This window comes from Lytechinus variegatus, chromosome 17, assembly GCF_018143015.1.
Source record: "Lytechinus variegatus isolate NC3 chromosome 17, Lvar_3.0, whole genome shotgun sequence".
NCBI classification, from domain to species: domain Eukaryota; kingdom Metazoa; phylum Echinodermata; class Echinoidea; order Temnopleuroida; family Toxopneustidae; genus Lytechinus; species Lytechinus variegatus.
In genome coordinates this window covers 18928547-18954702 of record NC_054756.1, presented here as the reverse complement: position 1 = coordinate 18954702, position 26156 = coordinate 18928547, and the positions used below count along the sequence as shown (strand labels likewise).

Below are 26156 nucleotides of genomic sequence, written 5' to 3'. Positions count from 1 at the left end.
AGTATTGCACTCTCTATAGATATAATGTGGCTTGTACATGTCCGTCTGCCTGACATCGTCAGTGAGGATATGGGTATGACTTTCTGAAAGTGGTTGTCTCCAAAGAGCACAAGTCTAATTTCGATAATACAGACATGCATTCGACATCATTCGCAATGGAAGACATCCTACATGTATGTGTTTGGCGATTTTTTTATTGTGCCAACTGTCATGCTGGTAACATGCCCCCCCCCCCCACATACACACACATTTTTTTATTATTATTTTTCAAACAAGTCCAGTCCACAGTTAGTAACACAGAATGCATATTAACGTTTCGATCTATTTCAATGGAGGATACAAGAGCATAAGATCCTGGTCGATTTTATGCCTTGCTCACGTAGCCAGGATCGAACCCCGGACTTTCACGTGTCTACCAGGCGCCGTAGACCACTCGGCCACGGTACCTCCACATGCACTCACCCATGCACTCACATTCACGCAATGAGGTTGAATACCCACAAATAATACACAAACTTCCCATTGCCATTCATTTCATCTATATCCCCCTAACCCCCTTCTTTATAAGTTTTTTTTTTACTGTTTTTGTCTCACCTGCGAAGCAAAGTGAGACTATAGGCGCCGCTTTTCCGACGGCGACGGCGGCGGCGGCGGCGGCGGCGTCAACATCAAATCTTAACCTGAGGTTAAGTTTTTGAAATGACGTCATAACTTAGAAAGTATATGGACCTAGTTAATAAAACTTGGCCATAAGGTTAATCAAGTATTACTGAACATCCTATTAGAGTTTCATGTCACATGACCAAGGTCAAAGGTCATTTAGGGTCAATGAACTTAGACCATGTTGGAGGAATCAACATCGAAATCTTAACCTGAGGTTAAGTTTTTGAAATGTCATCATAACTTAGAAAATATATGGACCTAGTTCATGAAACTTGGACATAAGGTTAATCTAGTATCACTGAACATCCTGCATGAGTTTCACGTCACATGACCAAGGTCAAAGGTCATTTAGGGTCAATGAACTTTGGCCGAATTGGGGATATCTGTTGAATTCCCATCATAACTTTGAAAGTTTATGGATCTGATTCATGAAACTTGGACATAATAGTAATCAAGCATCACTGAAAATTTTGTGCAAGTTTCAGGTCTCATGATTAAGGTCAAAGGTCATTTAGGGTCAATGAACTTTGGCCGAATCGGGGTATTTGTTGAATTACCATCATAACTTTGAAAGTTTATTGGTCTAGTTCATTAAACTTGGACATTAGAGTAATCAAGTATCACTGAACATCCTGTGCGCGTTTCAGGTCACATGACCAAGGTCAAAGGTCAATGAACTTTCGCCGAATTGGGTGTATCTGTTGAATTACCATCATAACTTTGAAAGTTTATGGATCTGATTCATGAAACTTGTACATAAGAGTAATCAAGTATCACTGAACATCCTGTTCGAGTTTCAGGTCACATGATCAAGGTCAAAGGTCATGTAAGGTCAATGAACTTTGGCCATGTTGGGGTTTTTTGTTGAATAACCATCATATCTCTGTAAGTTTATTGGTCTAGTTCATAAAAAGTGGACATAAGAGTAACCATGTATCACTGAACATCTTGTGCGAGTTAGAGTAGTATTCAAAGTCAGCACTGCTGCTATATTGAACCGCGTGATGCAGGTGAGACGGCCAGAGGCATTCCACTTGTTACTTCTTAAACTCTCTTCTTGAACACTTGTTACTTTTCATCTTGCTCTCTCTAAATGGATATCAGAATGGAAAACTTGAGATTGGTGTGTGTCAAGGAGGGGAGACAGTCCTTACTCAGCTTGGAGATCAGGGAAACCAATGGTATCAACAAAATATGACAGTTTCCTGTGGAGACTTTCCACTTCAGGTAATAAAAGTCTGCCTAATTTGGAAAAAGAAATAGTTACATATTTATGATAAGATAGCATCATGACCAGATGATAGAGAATACCTTGTTTTAATATCCCAAAAGGATTATGATATTTCAAGCAGTACTCTCATGTGGACAGTAATTTAATTCTCTTTTTCTTTCCTGTATTATCAAGATCATACGCATAAATGAATAATTCCACAATATTGTTTTCTTTTTATTTCCAAGGTGGATCCACACCTTACAAGCTTTGCTTTCAGTGGACCCCCTCATTTCTATTCATGCTCCATTTTATACTTTTTTACGAAGTAAGAATGTTCATCTATAAAATTGAATATGATTTATATTACTTTGTATTATTTCACAAGTGAAGAATTGAATTTAATGTGGCGTTTCATATATGGATATAAAATTGTTCTAGGATATATCATTATGTATAAACAATAAGATATTCATCACATGAAATTCATATTATCCACAATATTCTCAAGATGTTGCTCAAATTATTATATTATCTTTATTACTCAAATGTTGGTAGGCCTTAAAATGCCGTTAAATGGTTTAACTAGGAAGGTATAGAGGCGACACCATCAAAAGGAAGCTTGAAGATGATTTGCACAAAATTAGGCAGAACAATGTGATTGGTTAACGGAAAATTCAATTTTGACATCTGTAATGCTGCTAGAGTGCAGCTCTTAGCATGCATTAGCCTTAGAAATTATCTTTCTGCTATGACATAGACATGACATTAAAAAAGGGTGCGATATTTGCGCAGTTTCATGATGGTGAAAAGGGATATTTTACACCAGAAATCATTACACAATATTGATTTCAACACTTTAACAAGTGTGTTAAAATCAATTTAAATTTATGGAAATATGTAAAAGGTAGTAGTTTATACTAAAATTTTCCCTTTTGTTGTCTATCATACATAATACCGGTGTGTTGGCTCAGTTGGTAGAGCGTCCATCTCACAACCGGGAAGTCGGGAGTTCAAACCCCGGCCGCGTCAGACCAAAAGACATTAAAAGATGGGACTTGCTGCTACCCTGTTTGGCGTTCAACAACGCAAGGAATAGAGCTACGTCGATCTGGCGCTGCACAGTGACTGCCGGGACCGCGATCAATTGGGCAAAGCAAATTTTCGGAGTATTTCATTTCATGTCTATTTCAAACAATAAAATGTGGACTTTCAGGTTTAATACAGGTCTATATGCTTTCCATTGTTATCATTATCATGTCAAAGAAGAGACTTTTCATTTGAAAATTGACTGTCTGATGATCATGATTACTAATGTTTTGTTGTTGACAAATGCCTAAACAGTTCAAGCCCAACTATGTGTGTGTTTTGTTCAAACAGATTACATTCACATCAACCAGGGTTTCAGAAAAGGCTGATGTGGGTATCGATGATATCTTCATTTATAATCACCCACAGGGTAAGTGCAAAATCTCCTAAGGTTTTCATCATACTTGCATCCATTTGTGCTCTTGTTTCGTCCGGAAATACATAATCAAAAAAATAAAAAATAAAATCGTCATTGTACATGAAAATTTTATTTGTCAAAATCCGCAAAAGAGGATTATATGAATTCTTTTTATAGATAGAATTGGTCCCTGAAATGCGCCATATTCAAGTATTTAAATGGAAAATAAAAAGAAAGAAGTGTACAGTCATTTTTTAAAGAGTGACATACAGCGGGCCTTACTAAACACAACGCAGTCATTATTTATGCTGTTATTCGTATCTAATACGTTTTTTTTTCTACGTATAGATGCTTTAAAATGGTGATACACATGATTATAAAGAAAGACAACCAGTTAGTCTAATGAGGTTTAAGTTGGGGTTGTAATTTTTCTTTCAAGCAATCTTCTTTTGATGACACCCCTTCTCCTGCTAATTGTGAATTTGAATATTTGTTTAGATTTACATTATTTCCCTTTTTCTATCTATAATTCATGCCAAAAACATAAGTCAATATTATGTTTGTTGTGTAATGGAAAAATGTATTATACATTTATGTGAATGCTAAAGAAAACTATAAATCAAATAAAATAATATATTCTCTGATTCAGCTTTATGCATACGATGCATGAAAGACTAAAACCCACCTCCCTCAGTTCATTCTTTAGATTTTCTGTCTCCTTTTAATCTCGCAATTATTAGATTTGTACACTTCAACAGTTCCTACAAACAGCGCAAGTACCGATGTCACAACTGCACCTATGTCATCCAGTTCCCCTGCCACAAACCAGGGACTCACCGTTCCTGGTAATTCTGTTGCGACATCAGATATGTCGGATGAGCTAACATCTGGTACAGAGATGACTACAAGGTCATCAAGTTCCATTTCACCAATCCCGAGAAAAGGTTTGGGTTGCATTACATGAATGACAAATGCTATTTTCTAAAGGACAAAGTATACTCATGCTCATATCATTTTAGGAGTTCCCAAAGTAATTTCTTATGGAGTGTTATTTCATCTATTAAATCCTATTTCAACAAAATAAGAAAGAAAAATTTAAACCAAAAAAATCTTTAAGATGAGTGTTAGAATAGATATTGACGAATGATTTCTCTTCCCCTTGTGATCCATGGCCGTAGAAAAAATTTGCTTAAGTTTTCAGGATCTTCCATGAAAATTCAAAACACCTTCCAAAGACCAAATTGTTTATTGATGGTTCATGCTCGAGAATGTAGACAACGGATATTCAACTCTTATTTGAAAATCAAATTGAATAGAAGAATCAATAATATTTAATAAGTAGTAAATCTATTGCGTGTTTAATTCTTTGTTCAAAGAAGACTATAAATAATTGCAAAGATAGGTTCTTAAAACGTTATTTTTTTATTCTTTTTAACTATTCCTCGCCATAATTTCTACAATTTTATTTAGGATCAAGTACTGTATTGCCGATTTCTCTAAGTGCCGCAGGATTGCTTTTAGTAGTTGCAGTAATACTTCTTGTCTGTTTCATCAGAAATAGGTTCGTTCATTTTTGTTTGTACCTTACCATTTTTACGTGTGCATAAGATGCTTGATAAAAAAATACATTCGAGATACAGATTTTTTTAAGTGTGGGATTGGTAAACGTATGACTAATTCACTTACATAATCAAAAATGTTAGTCTAAAAGTGTTAGTGTTAAAGAAATTTAGGTTCATTGTGACAATTACATGTATATTCAGTATCCTTTGTATCTTTATTTTCAAAATATCAAGTAGGCCTAATGCCATAACATATATTACGTGAAGCTTAGAATTGCAATCATTCTGATTTTGAAGAATTCAAGTACTTATTTGGATTGTCTCCGACCTTTTCATCAAAATAATCTTACTGTTAGGTGGTGTTTGAAGAATTACAAGGTGGTATGACAATCGCAGAAATGGTTTATGGAAAGGACTGAAAGTGGATAGAGGTTGAAGTGATATGGATAGGCGAGGGAGTAGTTCAGTATATCTCCTTGCTGTTGGGGTAAACTTGTTCTTCAAAAACTTTTTTATGTTTAAATTTTCAATGAAACATACAGACGTCAACAGCCAGAAAAGCCCATTTCGCTGGAGTCCATCCATAGATACGACAACCATGCTTACAACACAGGAATGGACGGGCTACACCACAGTACAAGAGATACACGGCGGGACACTGACAGCACCTTCGACAGCAGCACATGGCGCTCGACGGCTTCTACCCTGAACAACCCGGAGGTGAATGGAACACTAAGCGGAAGTCAGTCACCGAATGGTTCCAGTCATGCTTCTCGTACTTCAAGGTCCGCAGTTCCAGGAGATGGAGAAGACGCGGAGACCAGGCAATATTTTGTGCTGAATCCTGACCGCGCATCCATGCTCGTGGAGAATGAAGAGAATGTAGACAGCAGGAGTCCCCGGGATCCGGAGGCGCTGTATGACAATAAACCAGAGCGCTACACCTACATCGATGATACCTCCTCAGATGCCATGGCAACGGGTGATAGTCATGGCTTGGGTTTAGAAGACAACGGTTATGATCCGGTGACCGTGAAGGACGACATCACCGGTGGGTACCAGTACGTCGATGACACTGGAACGGCCGTTGCGAATGACGCTACTAAACGTGGCGATCTTTCAAGTCCATATGAAACAGTGACTATTACAGAGCCATCCCCGCAGTCAAAATCGAAGAAGACTAAATCGAGTGAGAGGAAGGTACCTGTTCCGGCGACAAGAAAGAATATTCCACCCAAACCCAAGGAAATGATGGTCGATAATATTTTATATAAACCAATGAATGGTGAAATAAGGGTTGATAATGTAATATATAACCCTGTACAAGATGACAGATAAATATTTGTCTTATCTTGTCTTTTGCGTTTAATCTTTGTGTTCATCATGTTCATTGGTTAGTAATCAAGTCTACTTTCATGGTCCATATTATTTGGTACGTTCAGCTTCGGGAGGTCAATATTATGATGGATTAAATGTTAAGGGAAATGGTTGTCTCGCTGAAAGTAAAATTAGATATGATAATGCGATATCATTTTGAAAAAAAGTACTTGAAATATGCTGTTAATATTTTTAATGCCTCCGTTAAAAGTTTTTATAATGTAGTAATATTTTCGAAAACACTCATCAACCTACTATACAATCATGGTGCCAGCTATGAAAGCTGTTTCTCCTTTCTACATCATTTCCTTTTTCCATTCATATTGTATAAAAAAGCTTGTGATTTTTTTGTGGCGCACTGTAAATTTTGTGACGAATGTGCTTTGTTTTTAAATGCATAAGCGTAATGTGTTATATGATTATATCTGCGAATACTTGAAGTATGCTATTTTATATTGTCAGATATTGACATATCCTCATGATTTTGATATAAAAAAATTTAGGAGCAGAAAAAACCATGATAATATATACTATAGTTAGCTCATGATACCAAATTGTCCATTTACTTAGACAATTTCAATAATTTGGGATTTGAGATTACGCGTGTGATGGGAATGTTTTGTTATAATGCTACAAAGGGAATACTTCATGAAACTGTTATTTCTTCTGAACGTAAATTCGGCCCCATACTTCCTGTCTGGCCCGCTTATAATTTTGGGCTCATTACGCACCTGGCTTGAATTGGTTCCGTATTTACTTATGTATATTCAGTATCAAATTTCAATATTGCATAATCTTCTAGGTCTCTATAAGCATTTTGTTCTTTAAACTACCGGTATCTCCTTTGGTTCCCATTTTTTATTTATGTTATTAATATTAATCACATTCCTAATGACCCCCACCTCATTTTATCCTACTATCTCTTGGCACTTAAAGGATACTTATATTTTCGTCCAAATGCATTTTCATTATATTTGCAGACACATCCTACACTGGAAAAACTGTGGTGTTAAAACTGACACCAATTGGTGTTAATAGAGGACCACATCCTGAGATGTTAAAATAACACCCTAAAGATTGAACATAACACCAAAGAGTGTAAATGTAACAACCATAGGTGTTGTAATAACACCTATAGGTGTAAAACTAACACCATCAATTCAACACCGGCCTAAAGTAACTGGTGTGGTCCTCTATGTACACAAGTTAACACCACAGTTTTTGCTGTGTAGCATTACCACAATCTTTTTCTACCTCCAAGCAACACTGATACATTCATCCAAACACCCGCTCCTTTCTTATCCTGCTACAACCCCCACACCCCCTCTCCCTCTCTCTCTCCTTCTCTCAAATAATCTACATCTCTTTCTCTTTGTGTTGGTGTACCCTTCTCTTCCACATTGGATTTTCCTTAATTTTTCAAACAGCAAATCAGCTACCATTTATATTTGTTGCTTTCTTGTACATTTTTATTTGGCCAATGATAGACATGCAGAAAATACGAACCTAAAATGGATAAAGTGGATTAATACATCAAGCGAAGCAAAATGATTATGTAGTAAACATTTTATTATGTACAAAACGATCGGATTTATATGTAAAGTGTATTTTACATTTCTGTTTTTTTTTTTTTGTACGGCTTACAAATGCATTTTATTTCAAGTTCCAGGGCAGTCAAATCTGATTTTTGTTTTTAAGAAAAAAGGTGTTACGGAGAATGGTGACTTCATTTTTGTCTGGCGCCCCCCCCCCCAAAAAAAAAATCCCAATGCCCCACTTGGGTGTAATAAACATTTCTAGACCAATCTGTATTTATTTTATGCCCACCACATGACGTGTCACAGAAAAAGGCACAACTTCGTCTAATTTTGAATCAACATTAGTTACTAATGTTACCATGGTTTCTGTAACATTAAATATAGATTTCTGATTTATCAATTTGATATTTCGTTTCAGTTTCATCTCAAGATTTGTATTTTTCTTGTTTGATAGTAATCATGGATTGTTTAACTTGTTGTTATATTATATTATTCCAATTTAAATTTGATTCGGTCATGGATCACATAATATTGCAATTGATTTACAGGAATTGTACAAAAGATAACCAAAAAGTGTTACCCCGCCTTATGCCCTCATAGAGCTTCTAATCACAATGCAATGTTTAATGAACTAAAAGATTTGGATATGTATTGTCCAACGATAATTCAAGTTAAAAATCATACTGAAAAAAATGTTGACAAGGAGAGTGATGTCATTAAGCAGATGTTGATACACAGTCACATTAAACTGTGCCTCTTGGGTTATATCGAGGAAAAATAAATATGTAGTATAAGTCTCATGTTCATTTACAAACAACATGTAGATGATACTTTAGGGACGGTTTCACGTTATAAATGGGAGATATACCACATATGAAGTTCTACCAAAAAGAGTAGGCCTATATTTATAAAATAAAAATACAAATGTAAATGTTAGCTAAAGCATTATTAATATGTTAGGGCGCATGTATCAGTATAACAATCTTCATCATTATTATGTAACTCAAAGTTACAAATGGAAGTGAAATCTTAATTAATGCAAACATTATTTCTTTAATAGAATTATTTACAAGTTACAATATAGAAAATGTTATTTCTTTACTTAGATTATGTTCAATAAAGAGTATTTCCAAAGGGCATTCCAACTCAGTTCAGTTGTCTCAGTGTGACTAAAAACGAAATAAGTTGGTAGTTACTATTGATAATTCACATGAGCCTGAATAGTTCGGAAGATATTGATTAACGTATACCCTGTAAGGAATACAACAATCGTGTTTAGAGCTATTAATAGAGAGATGGAGAGTTCGACCAACCCAGTTTCAATGGGTTTCAACAATGCGCAATTTCATATGAATTGGTCTTGCCCAACAAAGCATCATACTCCATGTTGTTGACCCATTGAAATAGGGTTGGCCAAATTCTCTCCATTCATGACTCTGATCGTGTTATATATACTGCCCTCCTCCTACCAGAGTCCTAACCGGGATCGGCACACGTTACAATACAAACAGTTTTGATTCAATTAGATACATTGTCATTTCCATGAAAATATGTACATGATTCCGTTCGATAACTTATTGACCTTCCAAATACTTTTTTTGCAGCTCAATAATCCATGAATAATATCTCACTTGGCGATGTTACTGTTGAAAGAATAGCTTCCCGCAAGCAGGCGCGCCGGAACACTTTCAGTTTTTTTTTTTTTTTTTTTTTTTTTGGGGGGGGGGGGGGCAAAATCCCGAAGGGGGCACAATATTTTTGACAGCGTGAGATACCGAAGCGATAGAGCGGGAGAGGCTATGGGAACCCCCCCCCCCCCGCGGTAAGGTTTTTGTGTAAAAATGGAGTATAAAAGTTGCGTTTCTAAGTGCATTCAAAAATAAATTTCTTGAGAATTAAACAGTCTTGGAGTTCTTTTTGCTCCTTCTGTTTCCTTCCTTCTGACCCAGCCTGGTGTTTCTTCATGACCAGGGTCGCAGTTCCAGCAAATTACGAGCCTTTTGCAAACGAGATTGTTTCAAACCAATGTAATATAAGCCTTTTAAAGACTTTAAGATGACAAACATGACCGTACGCAGCCGGGGGCCGCCGATCGAGAGGGCAAAATTCACAAAATTCACCAAAAGTGTGCACGAAATCCTTCAATTTTCTTCTAGAAAATGCAAAAGCTCCCCCATCACAAATCCCCTCGCTCTTACATTTCTTCGAAAATTTAGGTCTTGCAGCCCCACCCACTCCCGGGTTGTTGTTTTTTTTTTTTTGCAAACGTCCATGAATAACAAAAGCTGGGATGAACCAGAGAACATAGCTGCCATTTCGATCTGATTAGTAACAGGTAATGGGAAGAAGTTTTGGAATCTAAAATACATAAGTACTACATATGAGCTGAAATAGTATCAGACAAAACGCCTTCCAATCATGCCAATGAAAAGGAATAGAGGAAAATGCGGGGCTGTGAAAATTGAAGATTTTTTTTTTATAGTAGAGCAGTACTGTAACGCTTATTTTTTTTCTTTTATATTCCTTACATTTTTATTCATATCTCGGATAATATGAGTCCGGTCAAGAAGACACTTTTACAGATGATTTTATTTTCTTCATGTCTAAACATTATCTCTAAGTTGCTTTCGAGTGGGATTCACCATTTTTACAAATTATAAATTATAATCCTCTACACATGATTATTCTGAGTGTAATTTTCTGATAACATGTCTATATTGAGTTGAAATGACCTTGGTATTTTCTTTAGGGCACTGAATTGTTATTTGTTTGGCGTCACATGTGCCTTGGAGGCGAAAAGCGAACTGAATCACTATGATCAACAGGTCTCTCCTCCCGATATAACTAATGGGGGGGGGGGTGCAGGTGGACCTCGACACCGTCCGGGGTTTCCCCCCCTACTCTTATACGAATAGTGGGAATAGTGCAGTGGGTTCTTAACGTGCAAAGGTGGTGACTCTCCTCTACACGGGGCCTTCATTTAACAGCCTATCCGGGGGACGGAATGTTTTCCATTGCATAGCCTGCATCTATGAAACATGGGAGAGACGTTTACACACAAAGCACCGACTTCAGTCATCCGCCCAGGGTGGACTCGAACCTACGATCTTTGGTTCGACTTCGACGGGCAGACGCGTTCCGACTGAGCCATGCAACACCGCTCTCTTGTTATCACTGTATTAACTCAATTTATATTTAGTTGAAAATTAAATAATTGAAACAAGTTTTCTTGAGATGTTATGGTTTCTGGGCTTGACCAGGGGCGGATCCAGCTTTCGCCAATAGGGGGGGGGGGGGGGCGAAAAATATTTTCATCAATATTTTTTTTCTTGATTGGCCGCTATAATCTGATTTTTTGTTGGGTTTTTCAGGGGGTAGTCCTAACTATATAGAAACTGAAATTTTAAGTATATGTTAATTTTTATTGTTATAAACAAGATAAGGTATATCATGTGATCGTAATATATAATGCGGGCGCGAAGCGCGAGCTAAAATTCTTTTACATTTTATGTCCTTAGAACTGAAGATTCTGAGCAGTTTTTATAATCATGAACAAAGATAATTATCCAACTAACAATGCGAGCGCGAAGCGCGAGCCGAAATTTTATTATAGTAACGTGAAAAGGGACTCAATTAGGACTGCTTTTAGTGATTAATGAAGAGGATACAAGTATCACCAATTAAACAATGAGAATGCGAAGCGCGAGCTCAAATTTTTGATATTCCGACCTGAAAACTGAACAGTCTAAGCGCGTTTTTATTTAAATAAAGAACAAGCTGTGTGTCTCAAACCATTAAATGCAAGCGCAAAGCACGAGCTTATTTTTTTATATACTGACATGATAAAGGAGCATTTTGACAAATTTTGGAAAGAATTTCCAAAGAGAAGTATCTCATAAGTCAAACAATGCAAGCGCGCAGCACGAGCTGAAGAATTTGATATAACAATTTGTGTAAATCAAACAAAATAATGAAAGCTTGATGTGCGAGCTAAAATATTGTGTGCAAATTGTTTTCAGAACTGGATATATAAAGTGTCATTTAATCCTTTTGCATGGGATTCATTACACAGACAATGCGAGCGCGAAGCGCGAGCGAAAATTCTTATATATAGTCTATATAAAGTCTATTTTCCAATTCTTCCCCTCACCTTTCTCTTGTTTGCTTTCTGTAAATTACACATCATGCGTGTAATACCTCTTTCTTACTTTTCTTTCTGTTTTTCGTAGTTTTTATCAAGATAAAGTACACTTTTTTCTGTAGGTTGTTAAAAAATAGGGGGGCCGGGGCCGGCTTGGCCCCCTCCTGGATCCGCGCCTGTTGACAGCTATGACATAGATTCCATATCTTGCTCGAGTAACTAGTGTTCACGCGCGTTAGTGATATCGGGTCCGGTCTGAGCGTTTCTGGGCGACCGCGCGTTTGTTAGACGACACAGCCAGCATCATAGAATTATAAACCTAATCATTGGTGGACCACTATCAATTTGCCATTCGCTTTTAGTCTGAAATGTATTAATTAAAAGGTTAAACGTTATCACACTGTAATAAGATGGAAAAGGGGCTTATCAAAGCTATGTTTCAGAGGAACTGTTCGTCAAAAGACGCGAGGCTTACTATGATAATGTATTTGCCCCGTCAGGGGCAAATTTTTTTCATTTTTTACAATGGAAATGACAATTTTCAGGCAGAAAAGTTCCTTCATTTACTTTTGTCCTTAAATAATTTATCATTTTTCATCTTTCAGGGGGGCACGTTGCCCCCCCTGCCCCCCCCCCGCTTCCGGCGCCCTTGCCCGCAAGTCCTGAAAGTCCACGAATCACAGTTTCTATAACAGGAAAAACAACGAAAAACATAAATGATTTAGTATATTCTTTTGGGTTGAACGTACGTCATAGTGTTTTGTTGTTTCTTTGTTTTCATTATTAGTTATTTTCTCTAATTCATCAGGTTTTATAAAGATCCAAGCACTTAAGAATATATAACAATAAAAGACAATCATTATTAATTATCGAACACAGATATTTACATAATTATCATTAGGAGTGGGCTATAAATGGGTGATTTTGGGGTTTTACTGTGGAAACAGTTTTTTGTGTTCCTTTTACCTTATCTCAACATGAAATGACAATATTTTTGTCTCGGGTCCACAAATTGTCGCCCCATTTCGTAACAAACAAGCAAAAATGGTCATGTAGAGTTGGGGCGACAATTTGTGCAATAGCTGCCCTCTTTAAAGGACAAGTCCACCCGAACAAAATGTTGATTTGAATAAAAGGAGAAAATCCGAGAAGCTTAACGCTGAAAATTTCATCATAATTATCGGATATAAAATAGGAAAGTTTTGACATTTTAGAGTTTCGCTTTTAAAATTTCTCAAAACAGTTATATGCACATCCTGGTCGGTATGCCAATGAGCAGACTGATGGCATCACCCACTCCCTATTTTCTTTTTGTATTTTATTACATGAAATATGAAAGAAAAAAATCTCATTGTCTTGTGAAACATCTTTTCCTCCTGAACATGTGGAATTACCATTATTTTAACAGTTTGTGATGAAGTAAAGTTGGTCCTTGTTATCAAAAATTATAATATCATATAATTTAAACAATAAAAAACAAAAGGAATGGTAAGGGACATCATTGACTGTCTCATTTGCATATCCCTGAGTTGTGCAGATTTTTTTGTAAAAAAAATAAGCGAAACTTTAAAATGTCATAACTTTCTTATTTTACATTCGATTTTGATGGAACTTTCCGTGTTTGTTTGATTTATCTCTATCGATTTGTATCAGCAATTTTCTGGGGTGGACTTGACCATTTGAGAGTGTGGGAAAAACTAGTAATTATTTATATAGCGCATATCGATCAGCGAAGACTCTCTATGCGCTTATTCAGTGCATTATACAAAAATTAATAATTCATTAGACTTACCACCCTTTCACACGGAAAATAAATCGCAATTTGAATGATGATTCCAGTGAAAATAAAAATGCCAATGACGAATTAGCACGTGTGAAACTATACTCTTTACAATAATGATTCGGGATTCACGTGTGAAATGGCCCTTAATGATATTTCATATAAATTAGAATAAATTGCATCAAAACACTGAAATTGCAAACATATTAGAAAACTATATGATTATTTTGATGATTAATGATATGATTTATTTTGAATATTGGTGAGTCTTAAGAACGGATTTACAATATGGAATATGACGACATCGTTCTGATATCTAAAGATGAGAAATTCAAGAGTACAAGGACAGATATCGAAGGACTCATTGATCCTTTTTATTTGTGTTGATGGAGGGAACAGAAGGGAGATATTATGATTGATGTATGAGCAACAATCATTTTTTTATTTCGTTTGTCGATAGTAAATGTCAATGTTTAAAAAACTATACAGATCATAACATAAAATAACTGATTTTGGGGGGCGCGAAACAGAATTATCATAGGATTTGTCAAGTAGATGAACTCATAATTTTGAGCAATTCGGGGTCAGGCAAGCATAATATAAAACTTGATCTCAAAGAGTTGTGCAATACTAGTAATAACGAGTCAGAAAACTGCCCAATGATTTGTATAAAGTGACGGAAGAGGTGTTTCTCACCTGTGTTATTGCCATCTTGTTTATCCTCGCAGAAAAATCCCTGATGAGATTTTACACAGATTTGTGTACACATGTCACATTCCCCAAAACAGGGATCTAAACGTAAAAAAATAATAATTAATCGAGAAAGGAAATGTGTACTCTTACATTAATACATCCCATAACAACTTATTATTGTACTCTTTGTACTTTTGAATGAAACAATGAGCAACAGTTGACAAGAATCTATCTTTCCCATGGGTGGATCAAGGATTTACCAGAGAGGAGGGAAATTTAGAAGATGATGAGCGAAATAGGGGGGGGGGTCACCTAAAACTATACAGATCATAACATGAAATAACTGATTTTGGGGGGCGCGAAACAGAATTATCATAGGATTTGTCAAGTAGATGAACTCATAATTTAACTCATTAATACATCCCATAACAACTTATTATTGTACTCTTTGTACTTTTGAATGAAACAATGAGCAACAGTTGACAAGAATCTATCTTTCCCATGGGTGGATCAAGGATTTACCAGAGAGGAGGGAAATTTAGAAGATGATGAGCGAAATAGGGGGGGGGGTCACCTAAAACTATACAGATCATAACATAAAATAACTGATTTTGGGGGGCGCGAAACAGAATTATCATAGGATTTGTCAAGTAGATGAACTCATAATTTTGAGCAATTCGGGGTCAGGCAAGCATAATATAAAACTTGATCTCAAAGAGTTGTGCAAGACTAGTAATAACGAGTCAGAAAACTGCCCAATGATTTGTATAAAGTGACGAGGGAGGGGCCGTCCCCGGCGTATGGTTAATTCACATATTATTTTTGTGAAAAATCAGAGATCTCCAGAGTCATCAGAATAAATGTTTTATTTCTTAATTAACCGGAAGAGGTGTTTCTCACCTGTGTTATTGCCATCCTCGCAGAAAAATCCCTGATGAGATTTTACACAGATTTGTGTACACATGTCACATTCCCCAAAACAGGGATCTAAACGTAAAAAAGAATAATTAATCGAGAAAGGAAATGTGCACTCTTACATGAATACATCCCATAACAACTTATTATTGTACTGTTTGTACTTTTGAATGAAACGATGAGCAACAGTTGACAAGAATCTATCTTTCACATGGGTGGCTCAAGGATTTACCAGAGGGGAGGGAAATTTAGAAGATGATGAGCGAAATAGGGGAGGGGGGTCACCTCCTCATGAATGGAGAGAAACATAATTGTGTCGATATTAGGGAGTTCTCGATTGGCACGTCGACTAGTGGACTGCGACGAAAGTACGTCATAATAGTCTGCTTTGTGTTGATGGTATGCAAAGTCAGTCGAGCACATGATTGGAAGACAATGAGCATGTGCAAGCCATTCCTGACACGTCAACTTCATAAATGAGGACCGTGGGGTTTTGCTCAGATCACGCTCGTTCGAAATGTAGTAAACGAGCAATCAAATCCTTGCCCACTGATTAAAGCAACGTGGTGATTTACTCCAGCGGTTCTGTATACCGTAAACACAAAGCAGACTATTATGACACACTTTCGTCGCGGTCCACTAGTCGACGTGCAAATCGAAAACTCGCTATTACGTTTTACCCTCAGCGCTCCGGATCCATAGAATGTTGTATCACCCCATCAGTCAATATCTGAAGATTTTTGTTCCAAAAGGAGCTAATTTTACTATTGGTGTTTTTCTGTAAATCAATTTTTTTTTAATTCACCACTTTCCCTTAGCCACTGTTGTTTTAGTTTGATATAGATGATAGTAGGTCATACTATCATCTTAGGTTAATTAAATCATGAATTCAAAAATCTAGCATTCATTATCAATTTCCCAAGAATTTGTACAATTTTTTTCATGGATTTAGCTCCTTTTGGAACAAAACCCTAGAAAATGTCAATTTCTGCCAATTGAGACATGTTTGATATTGGAAAATGAACACGAAACACATAAATATAGGTGGCAGAGTACATTTCGCATCTTTTCTGATGTTTACACATTGAAAATTATAAAAAGAAAAAAATATTTTGTAATCTTTTCTAAGAACGTCCACTATTCGAAATCTAATTCCAAAGGAGTTAAATCCATAAATATTCATAACAAATGTAAAATTCTGTTGTTTTCAGCAAAATTTGCACTGATGGCGTGAACTTGTATCCACAGCATGTACCTAAAAAGTTGAATGCATAACTTTATTTGAAATAGGAAAACTAACTAATTTTAAACAACCGCAGAGTGGATTTAGCTCCTTTTGGAACAAAACTGGTTTGGAGTTAACTCCTTTTGGAACAAAACTCAAATTTGCAATCAGTTTTTACAAACCTTTCAAATTTAATGGATTTAGCTCCTTTTGGAATCAAGCTCTTCATCCGTAGGCCTATATTATCAGATAAGTATGATGCGCTGGTTGTGTGTGATTTCACATGTATCAGGAAAAATATAAAATTTTAAGTCTATAAATCTGATATTCGTTGATAAATTTTCGCCAACCATATCAATTGATAACATCGAGTATCTCGTTTATCAAAACCGTCTTGATGACTATGTGAATTTCCCCATTTACACATGGGCCACATATTTTAATTATTATTTTGTCTACAAGATGTGTTTCTAAACGTATATTTAATACTGGTTTGCCGAGCAAACCTTTTTCTTTAGATTTTTCCTTTCAGATTTGACTTTTCAAATTGACCGTATGAGGTCAGCGCACTTGCCGAAAGCTAGAAAACGTGAATGTTTTTCTTCGATATGTCTCAGAATAACCAATAAATTACCCCAAACTGAAGCAGTTAGAATGCCGAACAAGAAGTAAGTTTGCATAATTAATACTCATTGTATCTGTATATGTCTTAGAAAGAATGATATGTTGTTTAGTTAATGTAAAAAAAGGGAAATTATTTTTGGTTGATTTCATAGAAAGTCAAGGTCAGTTTAGCGTAAGGGTGCTTACGTGTCAATGAAAGTAAATCGGGCAAATTATGCTAATGAGTATAGTAGCGTATGAAGACGTAGAGGGCGTAAGAGATGTAAACAAACCGTATTTTGTGAATGGATGTTAGTTTAATATAGATTCTGAGAATGAAGTTTAGATAAAGAAGTCTTATGACTTATCAGGAGAAATTGATGTTTAGCTTAAACATTCTTGCATTAATTCATAAACCATGATGGTGGTGATGTAGCTGACAGTTTATTTGATATGTGCAAAGCATGGGAGTGATTTTAGTTGTAGCTTATCTCTCATAGGATTTGATAAAGACAAAACCATTTAGGAATATTGAGAATAGATTAGATAATACTTGGAGAGCAAATGATATAAGGCGATACTTTACATAAAATAAGCCCTATTTTTCTGCTTATCAGACTCATGAATAATTATATAGTCTTCTGAGGTACTGAATTCGTTTGAAGAATGTTTACATTTTATATTTATACGAAAGGAACTATTTCTTTTAAGAGAGTTTCAGTACACAAATAATTAGTCAATGAAGACTTGACTTTAGTTTGAACAAATTCATTTTAAATGACAACATAGCAAGGAATTATGATAAAGTGTTACATATAAACATAAATCAGTTTAAATACACAAAATTAGCTATCATAATGAGCAAGTCATGAATGTTGAATGATAAATAGATTCAGGTACTCGAATCGTAAACAAAGTGAGTCTGATAGTGTCATTGACAAAATAAGTCTATTTTGCACTTGCAGCATACTTATGATGTTTTTCATTTCTTTTTCTGATTATGCAGATTGAAAAAAATCTCCCTATACAATTATCGGCATTTCTAACTCCGAGCTTGAAAGTTTCCTTTCTCCGGCGATCCATCAAATTCAATTTCTTTGGGAGACGGATCAGAAGCTGTAACGTCTTTATCTGGGATCTGGAGTGAAGGAGATATGGATGAATCTACTGAGAAAGAGACTCCTGTGTCCAAGGCTGATCTTCTGAAGAGTCAACGCCACCAACGCCGAGGTGCGAAGGGCAAGCTTACAAGAATAGGACACGCCTTGAAGAGCTTGATAGAAGAAAGACGGCCTATTTCAGATGTGCAGGAGATCTATGAAAGGTATCTTCTTGCTTATGAAGAATTGCAGAATAGGCATGAATCATTTTCAGAGCTTATTGAAGATGACGATGAATACGACATGGAAGAAAGATGGATGGATGAATGTCAGCAGTCTTTCCTAAGCCATCAGGGAGAGACAGAGAAAAACGTTTCAGCGCAGAAACTACGAAGACAGATGACGAATTAACAGCCAAGTGATTCAGAAGCTAGTTCTGATGAAACAACATCAAATGTTCAGAAGAGAGTGGGATCCATGTTCAAAATGGAAAAGCCAAAGATGCCCACATTTAACGGAAATGTGCGAGATTATTGCATATTCAAAGCTGACTTTCAACATGCTCTGGGAGAGGTTTTTGATGAAAGAGATGCTCTGATGATCTTGCGATCATGTCTACAAGGTAAACCCCTACAGATGATTCAAGGAATGGGACGAGACTTCAAAGCAGCTTGGGAGCAGTTAGATATTGTGTATGGAGACCCAAGGTTAGTTGCAGACGCAATTATTCATGACATCACCAAATTTCGCTCCTTGAAACCAGGTGAAGATGCTCGCTTCTGTGAATTTGTGAACATAGTACGCAGAAGTTACATTGTGCTCAACGAAATTGGGAAGGAGAACGACATGAATAATAGTCACATGCTGGCTATCATGGAGAAGAAACTCACCCCTGAAGATAGAAAGATCTGGTTTAGAAATCAAGAATTGGGTGAAGCTTCTGCAACATTTGAGAAATTTCTTCGATTCCTCACCCTAGAGTTGAAGGCAAAGATGAGATCAGCAGCTCCGGTAAGAGGTGAAGTAAAAACAAGCATCAACTTTGTAACCAAGAAGTCCAGCCCAAGTACCAATAACCAGGAAAGAAAGTTCGACAGATGCTGGCTCTGTAAAGATGATTCCCACTGGACTGACCAATGCAAGTCATTTTTTTCCAAGTCGTTCAAGGAGAGAATGAAGCTTGTCAAGGAAAATAAGGCATGCTTTGCTTGCGGTGCACAAGTGTCAATCATCAAGCAGTCACTTGCAGACGAGTTAAAGCTAGAAGGTAAAGAAATCACTGTTGTGATATCAAAGCTGGGAGGAGTTGAAGAGGAGGTAATTACCAATGAATACAAGGTCAACGTAAAAGAGCTAGGAGGACGAAATTCCTTACCAGTTACGGTGATTAGCCTGCCTCATATCAGTGCCACAGACAGTGTACCAGAAGAATATCTACAGTCAGCAGCCAAACAACTTATAGAAATATGCTAAACAGGCATGGCGGAGATATTGACTTACTAGTTGGCAGTGACATTCCCAAGTTCCATGGAGGTGAGTCAAAGGAGACCCACAACTTAACTGCTCGTCATTCACCTGTTGGATGGGTGATCCTAGGAAGGTTACCGCATAAGAGGATGGAACCAAGTAAAGTCTTGCACGTGCAGTTAGCCAAGCCAGTGGATCTGACTGAGTTCTGGACGACGGAGTCGATGGGAGTCAAGGACATCGACTGTCAATGCCAACCTACAGGGATGACCAAGGCAGACAAAGAGGAGTATGATATGATTGAACGGTCTTGTGTCGAAGAAGGTAATCAGTGGCAAGTTTCGTATCCATGGAAACGAGACCCAAACAAACTTCCTGATAACCGATGGTTAGCTGAGAAGATGTTGGAAGCTACAGAAAGGAGGCTTCTAAAGAATCCTGATCATGCAAAAGCTTACCAAGAACAGATGACCCAGCTGGTAGAGATGGGATTCGCACGGAAGTTGTCTGATAATGAAGTCAGTGGATATTCAGGACCGGTTCACTATATTAGTCACCATGCAGTAGTTAGACCTGAAAAGAAAAGTACCCCAGTGCGTATTGTATTCAACTCGTCAGCAAGCTATCAAGGACATTCTCTCAATGAATACTGGCACAAGGGTCCTGATATGTTGAATTCACTTTTTGGAGTTCTGATGAAGTTCCGCGATCACTCTGTTGCAATCAGTGGTGACATATCCAAGATGTATCACCGTGTCAAGGTACCTGTAATTGACCAACATGTACACAGGTATCTCTGGCGTGATCTTGAAGTTGAGAGGAAGCCTGATGTCTACATCAAGTTGGTTGTCACCTTTGGCGACAAGCCCTCCCCGGCAATGGCCCAAATTGCCTTGAGAAAAACAGCTGAAGTAGCAGAGAAGGAAAGTCCTAAAGCAGCACAGATCCTGAAGAAAAGTACATACATGGATGACATTTGTTTCTCGACACCAACTGAGGAAGAAGCCATCCAGCTTACTGATGAAATCGACAAAGCTTTGGCTGATGGTGGATTTCACGTCAAGGGTTGGGCGTCTAATAAGAATATAAGACCCAGTAACCAGAAAGAGATGGACTTGCTGAAGAAATTGTCCAATGAGAAAGTCTTAGGAGTTGTTTGGGACCAACATAACGATTCATTCTCGTACAAGTCAACCTCGGACGGGTCCAGTAGAGAAGAGAAATCAGCCAATAATGAAGGAAAATGGACAAAACGAAAAATCCTGAGTCGAATAGCAAGAATCTTCGACCCACTTGGATTTGTATCACCCTTCCTTGTTCGAGCCAAGATGGGAATGCAAAGGCTTTGGGAGAAGGGATACAAATGGGATGAAAGACTGCCAGATGAACAACAGAAATGGTGGACAAATTTCTTCAACGAAATGAAAGAGTTGAGCGAGGCTAAACTTGACCGAAGCCTCACACCACCAGGAGCTATTGACAATCCAATATTATGTGTGTTCTCAGATGCACCAGAAGCTGCCTTCGAATGCTGCGCGTACCTGAGATGGCAGATAGCAGACGGCAGTTTTACTACAAGATTTGTAGCAGCAAGGTCAAGAGTGGCCCCGTTGAAACGGCTAACTATTCCCAGATCAGAGCTACAAGCGGCTCTGATGGCGACGAGGCTGTATACTGCGATAAAGGAAGAGACAACTCTGAAGTTGCTAGAGAAAATCTTCATGACAGACAGTCTCATTACTCTAGCATGGATCCACAGTCAGTCCAGAATGTACAAGTCATTCGTCTCATCCAGAGTGGGAGAGACCCAGAGTGCTGCCAATCCAGAGAACTGGAGATATGTTCCCGGAAATATTAACCCTGCTGATAAAATCTCCAGAGGCTTAGCAGTCAGAGATCTAAGTAAAGAATGGGAACATGGTCCTGAATTCCTATTCAAGCCTATAGATGACTGGCCAGAGGAAAATCGCTCCATGTACAACAAGGTGATGATGACAAGGAGAGGAGAAAGGTAAAGCAAGTTCTACATACAACATGTTCTGGTGTCATTGGCTGTGAGAAGTATTCGTCTTGGAGAAGACTCCTCAGAGTCACAGCTTATGTACATCGATTTGTCAAGAATATGAAGGCCAGATGCAAGACGAAAGTTGATGAAGGACTGACAAGAGAAGATGGCCCACTCACTGCATCCGAGTTAAGTGTTGCTGAACTGTACTGGATCAAGGAGGTACAGAAACCACTTCATGAACGCTTGAGGTCTGGTGAATTCAAGGCTCTAAGTCCATTTCTCAGTGAAGGTATCATCAGAGTTGGAGGTAGAGTAGATAAGAGCAAACAATCGTATGAAGCAAGACATCCAACTCTTATCCCTAATGGCCATCATGTAGCTAAGCTTATCACTCGCTACTATCATCAGCAAGGACATGCGGGTAGCTACAACATCGGCTAAAATCCGGACGAGGTACTGGATTCCTGGAGTTCAACGTCTAACCAAATCAGAGAAGTACAGATGTGTAACATGTCGAGAGATGGAGAAAAGAGCAGAAACTCAGTTCATGTCTGAACTACTAGCTGATAGGATGATGCCTTTAACGCCACCATTCTATGCCACATCATGTGATTACTTCGGACCGATACCAGTGAGAATAGGGCGTAATAAGACTGCGAAGTACTATGGCATCATCTTCACATGTCTTAACACCAGATCAGTCCACTTAGAGGTTGCACCTGATTGCTCGACTATGGAGTTCTTGCAGGCTTTACGACGTTTTTTTGCAATCCGTGGCCAACCTTCTTGCTTAATCAGTGACAATGGGAAGCAGTTCGTTGGAGCTGAAAGAGAGCTGCGAGAAATGTTAGAGGGCTGGAGTGCAGATGAGCTAAAGGAGTTCTGCGCTGAGAGGGGCACCGACTGGAGGTTTGTGACGCCATTAGCACCTCATCATAATGGGTGCGCAGAAGCCCTGGTCAAAAGCTGTAAATTAGCACTGAAGAAGGCTATCAAGGATCATTGTCTTTTTCCTTTCGAGTTGTACAAATACCTTCAAGAAGTGGCCAATCTAGTTAATCAACGCCCCATCGGGAGGATTCCCACAGACCCAGATGATGATTCTTACCTATGCCCTAATGATATCTTGTTGGGTAGAGCATCTAGCCACGTACCTCAAGGAACTTTCCGTGATACCAAGAATCCCCGTCACCGAGTCGAATTCGTCCAGAAGATCGTCGATTCATTCTGGAAATCTTGGATTCGTGATGTCTTCCCTTTGCTTGTACCAAGACAGAAGTGGAACGTTGACAGACGCAATCTGAGGGTCGATGATGTGGAGATAGTAGCGGATCCAAATGCCGTCCGGGGTAAATGGACTTTAGGTCGTATAACTCAAGTGTACCCTGGAGATGACGGGAGGGTCAGATCAGTCAAAGTCAAAACTAAAGACTCTGAATATAAGAGACCCATCACGAAGATAGTAGTAATATACCCTTTGGAAGGTTATGTAGAGGAATAAGATATGCATGACATATGTATACTTACTTCTTTTCTAGCGGGGGAGGATGGTTTGCCGAGCAAACCCTTTTCTTTAGATTTTTCCTTTCAGATTTGACTTTTCAAATTGACCGTATGAGGTCAGCGCACTTGCCGAAAGCTAGAAAACGTGAATGTTTTTTTTCGATATGTCTCAGGATAACCAATAAATTACCCCAAACTGAAGCAGTTAGAATGCCGAACAAATGGTAAGTTTGCATAATTAATACTCATTGTATCTGTATATGTCTTAGAAAGAATGATATGTTGTTTAGTTAATGTAAAAAAAGGGAAATTATTTTTGGTTGATTTCATAGAAAGTCAAGGTCAGTTTAGCGTAAGGGTGCTTACGTGTCAATGAAAGTAAATCGGGCAAATTATGCTAATGAGTATAGTAGCGTATGAAGACGTAGAGGGCGTAAGAGATGTAAACAAACCGTATTTTGTGAATGGATGTTAGTTTAATATAGATTCTGAGAATGAAGTTTAGATAAAGAAGTCTTATGACTTATCAGGAGAAATTGATGTTTAGCTTAAACATTTTTGCATTAATTCATAAACCATGATGGTGGTGATGTAGCTGACAGTTTATTTAATATGTGCAAAGCATGGGAGTGATTTTAGTTGTAGCTTATCAGCTCTCATAGGATTTGATAAAGACAAAACCATTTAGGAATATTGAGAATAGATTAGATAATACTTTGAGAGCGAATGATATAAGGCGATACTGTACATAAAATAAGCCCTATTTTTCTGCTTATCAGACTCATAAATAATTATATAGTCATCTGAGGTACTGAATTCGTTTGAAGAATGTTTATATTTATACGAAAGGAACTATTTCTTTTAAGAGAGTTTCAGTACACAAATAATTAGTCAATGAATACTTGACTTTAGTTTGAACAAATTCATTTTAAATGACAACATAGCAAGGATTTATGATAAAGTGTTACATATAAACATAAATCAGTTTAAATACACAAAATTAGCTATCATAATGAGCAAGTCATGAATGTTGAATGATAATTAGATTCAGGTACTCGAATCATAAACAAAGTGAGTCTGATAGTTTTATTGACAAAATAAGTCTATTTTGCACTTGCAGCATACTTATGATGTTTTTCCTTTCTTTTTCTGAATATGCAGATTGAATAAAATCTACCTATACAACCAGTGGCATTACTAACTCCGAGCTTGAAAGTTTCCTTTCTCCGGCGATCCCCTTCGCAGGTGTCATTGTATTTTTGTGGGTTATATCGACACGAACAATTGTTATTTGATTGGTCACATTCCTGGGTCCATGAATCACAGTTAGAACTGCCACATTCCAATCTCTCTGGAACACATAATGGAGGTCGATCTTTAAAAAAAGAAGAAACATTTGCCAAACGTGATTTGATGATTAGAGCAACTACATGTAGGCTAAGTATGCAAGGTGAAATGGAAAGGTATATTAGTTGTTTCCCAAACCATTTAAATCAGTCTACTTGGTACCCGAAATTTTGGATGGAAAACTTTTGGTCCGGAATTTTCAGCATAAACTTGAAGGTATTTCTTTATTAGACCTACTAAATCAATTTCGCCAGATTCGTTGTAAAAGGCTGTTCGAAAAATAAGTAAAATATTAAAATACATCAGTAAGCGAGGGAAGAGACTGATCTTTAAAATAAATAAGCATTTCCCCTTTTTTCAGTTGAAGGTGTATAAAAATGGAAGTACTATGGGTAAACTGTTGGCGCATTTTGTGTGTGGCTATTTGCAAAATATGTTGTTTTTAACACTGCTGGAGGTACCCCCCCCCAAAAAAAAAAGTTACTTTGCGAACTTATGCTCTTGCACAATTTTGGATTCTCAGAAATGTAAAGTTTTAGGAACATGCCACTTACGACAGAACCTGGGCTGCGGTGGCAAACGAGGTGGCGCGCTGTGACAGAGACAATCACTGACGGTTTCCGAGCTCAAGCAAGTATCACCAGACACAGTGTGCAATACCAGAAACCATGTAATGAGACTTAGAGAGGCCACTGCCATGACTCTCTGTTATTAGGAGAAACAAAAAGGTAGCCAATTTGTCCACTGCCAACTCGTCCACTTAGTCTTATGCCATTCCGTCCATCAACATTTCGTCTAACAACAATATGGTCCAATCATCACTTCGTCTAATCACCCATTCTTACACATGACCATTTAGTCTCATAACCAGTTGGTCTAATATTCGTTTCATTTTCATTCATTTTGCCCACTTAACACTTGTTTAATTAGACCAAATGGTATATGGACAGATGGACTAACTGGTTATGAGACACATGGTGAGTGGACATAACGGCAATAGACCAAATAATAGTAGACGAATTGGCATGGACCAAATGAATATAAACCCCGGGGCACTTTTATTGACGAGTGGATATCATGCGCGACCAAAAATCACGTAAAAAGGATGTCTTTTTCAAGATAGGGCACGTTACGTACGTAACGTGATAAGGGTGTCAAAAACACAAAAATAATGACAAAAGGGTAGGGGAAGGCGGGGTAAGTTGTGACAGTTTTTGCTTTTTGCATGTTAGAATTGATATGATTAATAATCTTGTCGAAATAAGCACCGTGCCTTGAAATTTAATTCTTCTGAAGTTTTTTCCACCCATATATAACTTTCTATCCCCACACTGAAAGTCATTGTGACCTTTGAAAAAAAACGATGTCAAATGGCTCAACTTGCCCCATATATGGGGTAAGTTTGAGCCACCTTCTGGGGTAAGTTGAGCCACAAAAACTATGTACAAAATGTATGAGGGGAGAACCAGCATGTCAATTTTTTTGTTTAAAGTCTTTTTACTTGCCAATTCTCTATAAATACTAACATCCTTTAAAAGGAAAAGAGCAATCATGTAAATTTGCTCCTTTTATCCAGC

The 26156-nt window shown here is 37.5% G+C and overlaps 2 protein-coding genes across 3 annotated transcripts; both read left to right on the top strand.

Moving 5' to 3' along the window:
• Nucleotides 1-3009: 3009 nt before the first annotated feature.
• LOC121430893 lies at nt 3010-7058 on the top strand. 2 transcript variants are annotated; one of them, XM_041628321.1, is made up of 4 exons: nt 3010-3332; nt 4079-4264; nt 4791-4881; nt 5425-7058. In XM_041628321.1, exons 1-4 carry the CDS (start codon nt 3206-3208, stop codon nt 6218-6220), a joined length of 1200 nt encoding a protein of 399 aa, XP_041484255.1. In that variant the 5' UTR covers nt 3010-3205; the 3' UTR covers nt 6221-7058. The 2 variants fall into 2 exon arrangements, with proteins under 2 accessions (XP_041484255.1, XP_041484254.1); XM_041628320.1 differs by having other exon boundaries at nt 4061-4264.
• Nucleotides 7059-17051: 9993 nt separating this feature from the next.
• On the top strand, nt 17052-21749 carry LOC121430929. The gene is made up of 2 exons (XM_041628361.1): nt 17052-17219; nt 18161-21749. Exon 2 carries the CDS (start codon nt 19721-19723, stop codon nt 21734-21736), a length of 2016 nt encoding a protein of 671 aa, XP_041484295.1. The 5' UTR covers nt 17052-17219; nt 18161-19720; the 3' UTR covers nt 21737-21749.
• The last annotated feature ends 4407 nt before the right edge of the window (nt 21750-26156 follow it).